Source organism: Merops nubicus, unplaced genomic scaffold, assembly GCF_000691845.1.
Source record: "Merops nubicus isolate BGI_N331 unplaced genomic scaffold, ASM69184v1 scaffold12556, whole genome shotgun sequence".
Classification (NCBI taxonomy): domain Eukaryota; kingdom Metazoa; phylum Chordata; class Aves; order Coraciiformes; family Meropidae; genus Merops; species Merops nubicus.
Window position 1 is genome coordinate 1 of NW_008614394.1, and position 12,723 is coordinate 12,723.

Sequence of the window (12,723 nt, forward strand, 5' to 3'; positions counted from 1 at the left end):
CGCCGGGAGCGGCTCGGCCCAGGGCGGGGGCCGCGGCTCTGCTCCGTCACCTCGACGCTTTGGGTCCCCCGGCGCAGTAAAGCGGCACCTGCGCTCCCTGAGGGGCTTCTCATGGGCAAATCCCCCGGCGCGCAGGGGAACAAAAGCTGTGTAGTCGGTTAGAAGCGCAGCCTCCTGGCCTCTCGGTCTTTGAAGTCGCACGCAGACGTAGAGTGACCGTACGCTGGTGACAAGCCCAATCTTTGGTCGAGGAGCAGAACTTCAGTTCGATAAAAGTTCTGTGGTGATTAAAACCGGCCAATGTGAGATCCTTTTGGAAAGTTCTGTATAATGCTTCAGGTGTTTGGGCTCACTTTCCTCTTTGTGCTGCGTATGGCGGCCCTACTCGGTTCGTGCTGTGGAGTACTTCGAGCAGAAAACAGCTGGTGCTTCTCTGTTATGCAAATAATTAAACTCTCACTGTTGCCGTAGTCTCACATTTGAACCTTGGCTGATGGCATAAATAAGGACATCAAGTATATGTAGCAGGAGACTATAGTGCATATAGCATCAAATGTATCTAGCAGAATCACTAGCATTTTTTTGTGTGGTTTGGGTGTGCATGTAACAGAATGTGATTTTTATTTATCTATTTTAGACGAGGCAGGACTTCTAGTGACACGTTTGATGTGTCCACTCTTTGCTTTTTCACATCTTGGCAAAAGTGAAACATTGATGCAGCTTAGCAATGGCAGTGTAGAAACCGTAGGCATTAAGGTAATTTCACTGAAGGTTCAGGTCTTTTTATAGAAGTGTGTGTTTTGTGGCTTTTTTGTAAGGTTTAGAATTAAAATAGAAGTAGGTCTCTGTGTTCTAGGCTGTGGTTTCTTGGAAACTTTCCCTCCCTTGTCATGCATGTTTAAAAGGTGATAGTTTTGTGGAAATTCGAGTATCCGTATCTGTGTAAAGTTTGTTGTAGGACTTGAGCTTTTGTGAAATATCAGTTAAAATTGGCTTTTGTTTGTCCTGTGGCTTGTGTAGCCTAGGTTACACAATTAGTTAAATGTTAGCACTTTAAATGTACACAGAAATGTTAATATCCTTACAGAAAACTGTTGCTGTGATTGGATCCTAGCTCTTTAAGATCAGCTTTTGAGTTAAAAGGACTTTCTCCTTTGCCCAGATAGATCAAATTTGTGTCTAACTGTAAAGTTCTGATTAAATAGCTTTTTTTTTTTTTTTTTTTCTTTCAGGCTGAAGACCATATATCATCAGAACCAAGGATTAAAAAACTGGAACCAGTACTTTTGCCAGGTACACAGGAATTTAACAGATACCTCAACGAAGTTATATTTAAGCCTTTTGTTTGTTATAATAGAATTAATAAAATGTGAATGGTTTTCCCTTTATTACTGTGATTATTGACTTGTATATTTTAATTTAACTTGTGAGTAGGAAAGTGCTCTGACCTGCCTGAAACGCTAAAAAAAATACATAGGCAATTTTATCTGTGTAATGCTTTAGTATGTGTAGAGTAGTGTCTTCGGTGTATTGCAAGTATCTGAAATGAAACCACTGTAAGTTTTTTTAACGCCTATGACACTTTTTGGAAGACTGCTGGTAATTATACTTTTGTCAGATAGCCAGGCCTCTGTGCAGAACACACTACCATAGCACGTGTTGTTGTGGTCCGTATTTTAAAGAGACATTCTCAGAATTTACAGTAGGTAGGTATGATTGACTTCTGTATTAGAAAACTTCTAGTGCCATCTTTTTTCATTCACTCTTGAATATGCAGCTGTTATGTAACTTTGGAGTTTGTGTCTTTAAACCTATACAGAATAACCTTTTTAGTGTGTGGATGAGAAAAGCAATGTGGTTATTATTGTTCATAATCACATTTTTATAAAAATGTGGGATATTCATGACTTCCATATTTTAAATAAGAAATATCTGTGGTAAATGACATTTTCATCAGTGGGGGTTTCTAAAAGCCTTTTTTCAGATACCAAAAGAGCAATCTACTACTCCCAAGATTACTTTCATCGCAGACTGTACATTACAGTAATAAATGTGGCTTGCTGTTTCTAAGGGTAATTTTGAGTTTAAAACAGTGTTGATAAAAGCATGTTAACATTCAAACTGATCAATAGAATAAACAAGCTACTCTTAAAAAATAATTTCTGTTGCTGCTTCATATGAGGTTGTTGTTAATTAAACAGTACTAATTGATAAGTGATACGGTCCAGTGAGGTACCTTAATCTTAAGAGGCTGAAACACTGTGGAAGAGGTTCAACTGAAAGAATAAATAACTGACTGATTCTTTATGAAACAAAAGAATACATAGTTTGCCTGAGGTATAAATACCTTAAAATACATTGCTAGGATTGCTTGGTATTGGAAATAGTCATATTTTAATGCTTGCAAAACTTCTGCTTACCACTTGGCATCTTACTGGTTATGTTGCAGTTGATATTCATCCAAGGTCTTTGACTCACAAGGAAGTGACTGCATGTTCTTCTCTGAGACATTCCACAGAAAATACAAGGCAATATGAGACTGCTTTTTTCAAAATGTAACACGTCTTGCCTTTACTGTGGAAGACATGCATGAGCAGTTACAGAAAATAACTTCTGTGCAGTAACTGTCTGCAGTGAGGCTCATTCTTTGTGAAACCTCAAAGCACACTTAAAATGGTGCTGACTGGGTTTGTTTTTCTCAACTAGCTTGTGTTTGTCACACGTTTGCATAATTTCCTTTGCATGCACTGTCTTTTGAATCAGCATTTGATAGCTTTTGGGATATTTGTAGTAAACTGCCCCAGGTTATTTAGAAACTGATAGAAAGAGTATGATTCGTCACAGAATTAAAATTTCCATCTCCATCTTGTTACGAGGGGTTATTTTGAATTATTTTGTAATAAAAGTAATTGCTCTCTACAGCCACAGAATAGCTCTGAAAAAATCCCTTCATTTTTGTGAGCATCAAACCGTATGAGGGTGGGGGGGAGTTTAGAAGTTACTTGTTTTAAAACCCTTCCTTCTTAAAGTTAAGCACTGGCCTAAACACATGGTTGGTGTTTTTTCTTTGTTGTTGTTGTTTCTGTCATCAAATGGTGGAATAGAGAAATGTAGAAACAAGTGCACATTGTTCTGTTGGGTAGACTGGCATTTGGATTTGCCATAACCCAAGTTTCTGGCCAAATTCCAACTCACATAGTGTTTTTTTTTTAAGGTTGACTTGTACTCCCTTGCAAGTATGTTTTGAGTACGGTATTCTGAATATCCTATCCTTAATAGCTGTGTGAAATTGCTTTTGCTCTCAGCAACAGAATTAACCTGAGCAGCTGAATGTTTATTATGCTTCTTTCATCGGTGGAATTTTTAAGAGGCTCTTCTGGTAATTAAACAATATTAGCACAAGCAGTTACTGGCTTTAGTAATCTTTGGAAACTGCAGATAGTTCTGTTAAGCTTTTGATTGCGAAAGCGTAGTCACTTTGAGGGAATAGCTTACTAAAATTTTAAATTCCAAAGTGGCTAAATACCCTACTGTCTAAGCTGTGTTTCTGTGCAGTGGAGGTTAGGAGAGGGAGTTCCAGACGTGGAAATATTGTGTGAGTCAGGTTACAAACTAAAGGAAGTTTTTATTTAAAAAATGAAAGAAAAATTAAAAAATACAGGTTAAAACTTGATTCCAGTGTAAACTGCAAATTTTGTTTTTAAGGTATCCTCTGGTACCCAGAGGAATAAAGATACAACTCTTCAGCTTTTGGAAAAGAAGCCTGTATTCTCAAGGAACTAATGTGCCCTGAGGAAGGTGTTGTATTAGGCAAAGCAACAAAGAACATTTGAAGCAAGTAAAAAAACCTTGATTGTAAGTGGTAACACTGATACTGCAGTAGGGAAAAGCAAATTTTAGAGAGAAAAAAGCTATGAATTTTATGCAATTCAGTATAATTTAATTTCAAAACACATGAAACAAGTTTAAGATGGAGTTATAAAAATGTTTTCTTTCTTTCTGCCATTCTGTTTTGGTACAGCTCTCTGATCAAGAGTTAGTTGAAGAGTTGGCCTGTGTAACAGTTTCACTTTTTTCCTTTGTTTGCATAACTTGTTTTATAAACATCTGCAAGAGGAAAAATGGAGAAGTAGCAGGTAGGCTACGGGATAGTCTGTTAAAGTGCCTTGCCTGGCTGGTAGGCATTGAACTTGTGTATTTAAGGGAGAATGAAATCACAGTTAAACTTAAAGGTGTGTTTTGTTCTGGTAATCAACGGTAGCCTAATTTCCGCAACAATGTCTGCAGCATTTTTGAGACCTCAATTCAAACAGTCAAAAAAATTGTACAACATAGCATACACCGAGTTACGTGCCAGTTTTCAGGGGCTGAATGGCAAAGCAGTGTGCAGAGAGGGGCAAGGACTCGGGCGGGCGAGGAGCACACCGGGCCTCTGCAGCGTGAGCAGTGCTGCGCTGTGGTCTGGGCAAGATGGAGGTCCTCGCGTGCTCACGCAGGAGCTGCTGCAGGAGGTTGTGTAACTCATGGAACGTTCGGCTGGGAGAGAAGGAGCCTTCCTCTGGAACTTAATGCCTGCTGGGAGTAATTACTGTAAAGTGTTACTCAGTATACCAATTTGCTAGTAGGTTATGTTGGTAGTTGTTACCTGTAAGCTTTTACAAAACAACTAGAAATGGTTTAGTTGGTTTTGGCTTTATTAAGCTCTTCCGTTAAAATTATGGAAGTAAACTGAGTTAGAATAGATGGTCGTGCGTGGTGTGTTGTTTTTTTTTTTTTTTTTCTTTTTTTACCGGAGACTTGTTCATGTTAAGGCAAGTTAAAGGAATGCTGGTGGTGAGCTGCTGTTGCAAAGCAGTTATTCATAGTGTCTTGTGTCTGCACTACTTCACGGTCGGATTGTAGAATCAACTTCAGTGCCATCACTGGTGTGCGAACACACCCGTGGTGGTTTCCTAAACTGGTCATAGGTATGGCTGGCCTGGGTCAGATGTGGTCTCTTGCTGATGGTGGCTGCCAGCAGGCATTCAGGAAGAAGAAAGAACAGAACAAGCAGCTCTCCCAGGTGCATATTTGGCCCCCCCTGGTTCCTTCATTGTGTGGCCCAGGGACTTTCCTCTTAGAGTAGTGTAATGGGGAGATCCAAGTGAGGAGTTAAAGAGCGTCATAGAGACAGTGTTATCATATTTAACTTCTGTTGCTGGATTTTTCTTGCATAAATTTATCCGATTGCTTTCTGTAGCCACGTAAACTCGTCACCCGCATTTTTATCTCGTAAGTTCAGCAATTTAATCAAATGCTGTTATAAACTACCTTTATTTGTTATAAACTTGCCACCTTCTAGTTTGTTTGCATGAATCTTAGTTCTTTCATGACAAAGCAAACATCAAGCTGTAGTCCACTATTCCATGTGGTTAGTGATTTTCAGACTCATGTCATATGTCCACTGTGTTTTGCTTCCCTCCAGCTTAGCTGTTTTAGCTAGTCCTAAGAAGGAAGTTTTCCATATCTTTAGTCATCTTTGATTACTTCTGAATGTTTCCTAGTTGTGATGTTCTTGTTGAGGTGGAATTATATACAGTTTTCAAAATTTTGCTGCTGGATATATTTGGCTTTAATCTAATAATGCAAATCTAATTGGCTTTACCACCTGCTTTTTGGTTTGATTTTTTTTTTTTTTAAATATACGTGTGCCCTTAAATAGGCAACTGACTGTAGCAGTTGAATTTTGGGAATTTTTAAGACTTTATAATGGAAAGTTTTAATCTTTTAGAGATGTCTGATTCTTTTGCAAGTTAGCTCCCAGATCTTGTTGTATTTTTTTTTTCTTTCTGCAAATCGTTAGTACGTGAAGTCATGTGTTCCAAAGCAGCTGCAACACATCTTGTGATAGGAGAAGGAAAATACTGCTTTTGCTGCAGCACCCTTGTGCATTAGTACCCCAGGTATGTTCGCTCCTGACTGCTTTGAATCCCTGCACCTCTTGGCATTTTCATTTGGTTTGTGGTGTCTCGGAGCTGGAGAAAGAGGTGGTAGTGTTGCAGTGTCAATGCACGATGCTGGCACTGTGACTGGGAAGGAGGCGGGTAAGGAATAGAGACCAGGGTTAATGCGTAACCCCAGAGATGTGTCAGGTGTGCCTTTCTTGTGTGCTGGAAATCATTTTGGTGTAATGTCTCAAAGGGTAAACTGGGATTGTTTAATTGCTTGGGAGAAGTAGTAATTCTGCTACTGTCAGTACCTTTTTCTGTGGATAATTCTGGAATGTGCTGTTGATATGCAAGTAGGTATTGCTTGATCTGTTAAGGATGCTCATCTCTTGATGGTGAGTAGTGATAGCCTATCAATGCTGACAGTAACTCAACAGAACTTTTATGAAGTCAGTTTCTGATTTTTTTCCAACTCACATTCAATTAATTCTCATTTCCAGCATTGTGGTGTGCTAGCCAAGGCTCTCTTACTCATTGCGCAGCTGATTTAGACATCATATTGCAGGGTTAGATGTTTTTCCCTGCATCAAATTTCTAATTTGAAATTGAACTGTTACTGTAAAAGTTTGTTTGATTTTAAAGTTAGTGTGTAATATTAGGCAAGTAAATGAAATAGATTTGTTATTTTAACTTGTTTTCAGGAGTTGTGTCCAAGACCATGAACTTATTTTCAACATTTCAGAATGGCCAGATTAGAAAAACAGAATGGCAGTTTGGAAAGTAATGGAGGTTTTTTGTTGGTTTTTTTTTTTTTTTTTTTTTTTCCTACACTATGAAGATTACTGGAAGTTTTATTTATGAGAGATTCAAATTCTAGGTTTGGAATCCGAAACAGCAACTTTCTGCAAACTGGTTTTTCATACTGTAAGAAGTTTAAAAGTGAACCAAGCATTTCACTTATATTTAGAATAAATGAGGCATCACTTACAGTAAGTACATAGTAAATACTCTTTTCTATTATAACATTTTTGTTTGTTTGACTCAAATTTTCAGACATGCTTTGGGTTCAGTTAACAGCCTGTTTTGTTTTGGGTTTTGCTTTTTCAAAGGATTGGCGTGATACAAATACTACTAAGGCAGTCTGCATGTAGTATTTAAGTTCCAGATGCAGTCTTACAAGTGGAGTTTACTGGATGGAGTCAGTTTGTTCTGCTTTCTCTGTTTTGAATACATAAAGGGCATTTCTTGACATTTCTGACTAGTAATATATTAAAGATTTGTAAAAATCTACAAAAATACTTTCTTATTTGCAGCAGATTAAATGTATGGCAATATGGAAATTGTTCTTTAAAGGTAGAATGTTGGATATGCTTTAAAATGAAATATTTTAATGTTTCTGCATATGCATTCTGCAAAACAGTTCCAAAGTAATTGGTTTCTGCCCATTTTGTCCCATGGATATTTAATGCCACAAGTCATCAAAGTCCAGAAAAGGGACAATGTTAGTGTAGATTTTGAATTGCCAGCTCACCAAACTACCACGGGTTTTATCTCCTGGCAATTATATTTGTTTCCAGTGAATTAAGTCTTCAGTGAACTAATTTCTAAGGAGTGTGTGTTTGTGCAGTGATTTATTGGTTAAGCCAAACCTGGGTAATTTAAGCTAGATTCAGTAATATGTTACCAGTTCAGAACAGCATGTATAACTTGTTTTGGTGATGTAGTTATAAAATAACAGGCTGAAAGCCTCAGTCATCTCAAATTGTTACTGATTATATTGTGTAAGCAACGGCAGGCTTTGGGAATCTGTAGTTCATGTAGCCAGGCTAAAAATATGCGAAACACAAAACACTCTCCCTCCTTGCTGGCTTCTGTGTTGTTCATATTACAGAGCTCTGACCAAGTAATTGCTAAAACTTTTCTTTTTGTGGGGTGAAGTGATAGGATTGTTTTAATTTGGCCTAAAAATACATACTGATAAAAAGAGGAGCTGTTTATTATTCCTTTTTTTTTTCTCATCACAGGTGTGTGTTCTTATTAGTTACTTGATGCTGACACTTTTTTTGTGCAGCCAAAGAACGAGCCAGATCAGAGAACTAATTCAGGTGAAATCAGGATCCAGAAAAGGAAGACAAAAATACAGTTAGAATTATTTTCATATGGATCAATTCTATGATGCGACTAACAAAGTTTTTAACAAATGGCAGTGACAGCACAAGGGTTGAGACAAGAATACTTGTTGAATATGGAACTGTTTCCATTTTAGGGGTGAAACAAGTTGCTGAATCAAAGGAACACTGTAAGCATGATCAGCTTTTCAACCTACTTCAATACTTTGTTTTGGATCTAGCTGGTCACAAGAGCCTTGCTCTCTATGGATGTTCTCTTCTTGCCATGTGAACTGTGGGCTGCCTGCTTCATGTTCTTGTGTCCACTGTGTTTCTGGGGCATGAGGGAAGTTTTTGTGGAACTTCCATCCCAGCTCAGAGAAACAGTTATCTTTTCACATTCCTCCTGTGCTCAATTTCTTTTGCAAGGTTCACAAAGGATAGCCATTTTTGGAGAGAGACTGATTTTTAATCCTGTTGTTGTGCATGGGAGAAAAATAGTTGTTCTTTGAAGATTTTTATGAAGTAGTCTATTTTTTTCCTACTTTTATCCTTACTGAGCATTTCTAAAATTTAGCTGGGCTTTTGTCATGCTCTTTTTCTTTTGCTAGCACGCTCAAGAAACTTAGCGTTCATGTATGATATTGTAATAAGTTTTTCTAGTCAGATGGGCAAAGCAAGCTCTTTTGGTAGACACCACTGTCCAAGCAGATATTTTTTTGACAGAAATACCAGATTCTCCTATTAAAAATTAGTGGAAATGATGTATATCCAAATTTGTTATGTGTTCTCCAGTAATCACAGTATTGAGCTGTCCTTTTTGAACAACATTTTTACTTTGGTTCTTTTTTTCTTTCTGCAGATGCACAGAAAATTTAGTCTATTTTTTAACTAACTGTGAAAGTATTAGAAAATGGTTGGGGGGAGAAAAAAAGTTGGGCGGTATGTACAATAGTGTGTAGCTTTTTTGTCTTCACATACCATAAATCCTTAAATACATTGTAAGAGCTCATAAAATCAGAATAGAGATAAAAGACAATTATTTAGTGAGCTTACAAATACTTTTTTCATAAGTTTGGAAGCGGCTGAACACATTGAACAGAAGATGCATTTAGGACAGGATTAGAGACATTTACATCTAAGTGCTTGGTGCATACTAATAAACTCATACAATTTTAGCATTCTCTCTGCAAGAGAACAGCTAAGAAAAAGCAATTAAATGAGTGAAGATAGTTTAGATTTCAGTTACTTATTAATGAAATTGTTATTGGAAATTATTACTCAGAAATTTCCAGAAGTTAATTATTCACCAATCATTTTGGAGCAGTTTTAGACTTAGATCTTCCCAAATACAACTGAACTCATTAACATGCATTTTTAACAGTTAAATGACTACTTGCATTAACTTTAGCTTTTCTATTGTGAACTTTTTGGACCTTCTTTCACATAAACAAGCTATTTTTTCTGTTGTCTGAATTGAATATAATTGCAATCAGTGTTATAAATGAGGAACGGAGGTTTAGTTTCCTAAGTGTATCAGACTGCAGGTTATCATGAATTTAGGAATTATATGACTGTATAGAGTATTTAATACTCTATTCTCCTCATGTTTTTTAGATCTTGAATGTACACTAAACACATTCAGATTTTGATGTAGAATTTCAGTGTTTATAAAAGAAAGTTTATACTAATAAATCTATTCTTATGCCTGTGGTACAGCATTGACAAAAGTTCCCGTAGTATGTAGGGTACTTGCAAACTTCTTGAGCCTGTAACATTTGCATTATTCATTTATGGAGTCTGATTTCAGCCATTCTTTGGCTTTAGCAAGTATCAGATTATTAATTTACTGGAAATATTGATGTTAGCATTGTAACATACATGTGTATGTATTCATGTGCGTGTGCTCTATGGGTATGTATTGATACGTGTATGTATGTGAATACACGTGTACAATACAGCATAAACATTTTGTAAGCTGCTCAGTTACTTTATTTTACTGTGCAGCATTTCTGTATTCAGTCACTATTGTTAGATTTGTGGAATATTCTTCAGTCTGCATCACCTCGTATGTCAGTAAAGTTGTGGTCCTAGATGCTGTTCAGTCAGCCTTCTGGCCTGAAAACTAAGGTTTTAAGATATGCTCTTCTGCAGTATTCCTTCTGTATTCATAGGCAGCAAAACTGTGCTAGAAATCCTTTTGTATGGGAGGGTTTGGCAACTGTCTCAGTGAGCAAATGAAAACCTGGGAATTCCAGGTCCTGCACAACATCCTGGTTCCTAATTGGAGAGAGACCAATTTGATGGATGGACCAGGTGATGGATAAGGCGTTGGCTGGATGGCCACACTCAGAGTTGCAGTCAACATCTCAATGTCCAAGCGGAGACCAGTGACAAGTGGTGTTCCTCAGGGATCGGTACTGACTAGACTAGATGTAAGGAAGAAGTTCTGCACTATGAAGGTGGTGAGACACTGGAACACATTGTCCAGGGAAGTTGCGGATGCTCCATCACTGGGTTCAAGACCAGGCTGGATGTGTCCTTGTGCAACCTGGTGTAGTGGGATGTGTCCACACCTATGGTGGGGAGTTTGGAACTAGATGATTTTTAAGGTCCCTTCCAACTGACATGTGGAAGCAAACTCTCTGACTCTGGGAGGGTTATAAAGCAGGTATGGTTGTTACGGGTTACGGTGCCGGGGGCAGGGGGGATCGTTCCTCCAAACTCGCACACCGAAGGGACACAGACCTGAGATTATATGGGGTAAAGTTATACATACTCATCTACGTACTCATGCACAGTCGTTAGAGTCCCGAGAAGAGGCGGAGATTATATTATAATCAGTTCCAGGAGCTCATTATTGTAGGTCTCTCCCTTGTTTGCGCTTGCGCCTTGCCATCTGGTGATTGTGGGCCGGGGTCTTCAGGAGGAAGGCAGCAGTCTTCCTCACAGTAAACTCTTCACCCTTGTCACAGGTTGCCGAGTTCTCTGGTTCTTGCTGGTTTGCACACAGCTGTGGGGCTTAATGAGCAATTAAGCTCCTGCTTCAAATTTATAGATCTGTAGTTTCTGTTACCTAATCTACAAGGACACACTGAGCTCCTGCTTCAAACTTATAGGAGATACATAGTTTCTGTTACCTAGCTAGGCATCTAAGGTTTTCCCCCTTCACAACCCAAACCATTCTATGATTATATGGTAAGTTACTCTTTGTTGGCATGTTTCTTGAATTGTAAGCTGAGATAGTACAGACTCTTCAATCAGCAAACATGAGAACTAGCTGTAGAGGTGAAAGAGGATTATTTATGCATCTCCAACTGCTATAAAGAATCCAGATCCCTGTCTCTAGAGAAAATAAGGAAATTTCCAGTTACAGGTTCTAATGTAGTGCTAATTGCAGTGGTTCTTGCTTAGTTTTTCAGATCTATCAAATTTACTTGTTGTGTGATTGCCCTGTTATTGATAAGAAATAGTGATAAACCAGATGAAAAATACACCAAAAAAAAGCCAAGAAAATTTTAAAGATACTTTCTTACAGATTGCTACCTTCATAAGGTTAAGAGAAATATCAAACTTGCTCCTGTGGGACATGGCATGAAAAGTGACAAAAATATTGTTCATTTGTAGGCAAAACAGTGCAGAACATCCTTTATTTTAGGGTGTTAATGATTAGGGATTGCGTTTTCAAATCTTGCAGACGTAAATTGCACCAAAACCTCAGCCAGACTTATTTAGTATGACCGCAGGCTGGGGAGGCAGAATTGGTGCTGGTGCAGAGAAGCACTGGCACCCAGTGATCACTTGTTCTGCTCATCTCTGTATTCAGGCTTTTTAGTCATGCTTTTGTTGTCTCCAATTCCCACACGTGCACGCTCTACTTTCTGAATTTTACTTGGATTGTAGCGGGTTTTGCATTATGGTGGATTAGGTGTACCATGAATTCTCTATCTTAGCATCCAAAATGTGAAGCAGTGAGGTTGTGTGCACTTTTAGGAGGTTTAGCAGAATTTTTCTGAAGTGTAACTGTTTCTGATGCTCTGTGTAAGTGGAAGGTGTGTTAGCTAGACAGATCATTCAGTGTCTCATGCTATTTTTGTGATTCGTGTATTTAGAGTAGAAATATTTTTATTAAACATGATTAGACTTTATATATAAGGGTGGCAACCTCTAAGTTTTATTCTGGTTTCCTGCTGGAGTTTAAACAAACTGCTCTTGTCTCCTGAGATCATTCTTTGACTGTTAAAGTCACATGGAAGTGTTGACTGCTGTTTGGTGTCTGGAACAGCTTGTGACTGTTTACTGGAAAAAAGCAGCAGCTACATTATGAAAATGTGCAGTGTAATATCTCTGAAAAGCTCTATTGTTGACGCTTGTACAGAAAAATCACCTACTCAACTACAAATCCAAGAAGGGTTCATTGTGCAAGACCAACACGTACTATTTATGTTGTTTGTCTGCATTCCTAAATTTGGAGGTAGGTTTGGAAGGTTTGCAGCTTTTTATGTTGCTCATTATAGATGTCTAAATGAAGGGTAAAAGCTGGATCAATATAAAATTTCCCTGCATTTAAAAAAGCTCTGTTCCTGGAGGTTTTTGGAAAGTACATCTATTAAATTTCCATTGCAGACTTTCTCGTGCTTCACTGTAAATGTTTAAACCTTTTGGTTGAAAACAGTGTGAACTCTGTC

The 12,723-nt window shown here is 38.0% G+C and overlaps 1 protein-coding gene across 1 annotated transcript in view; it reads left to right on the plus strand.

The window, feature by feature from the left end:
• The first annotated feature begins 5,944 nt into the window (after nucleotides 1–5,944).
• The window catches only part of MTMR10 (myotubularin related protein 10), a 30,999-nt gene continuing 24,220 nt past the window's right edge, over nucleotides 5,945–12,723 (plus strand). The window contains exon 1 of the mRNA XM_008942215.1: nucleotides 5,945–6,083. Coding sequence (XP_008940463.1) covers nucleotides 5,945–6,083 — 139 coding nt within the window. The remainder of the gene's footprint in view (nucleotides 6,084–12,723) is intronic.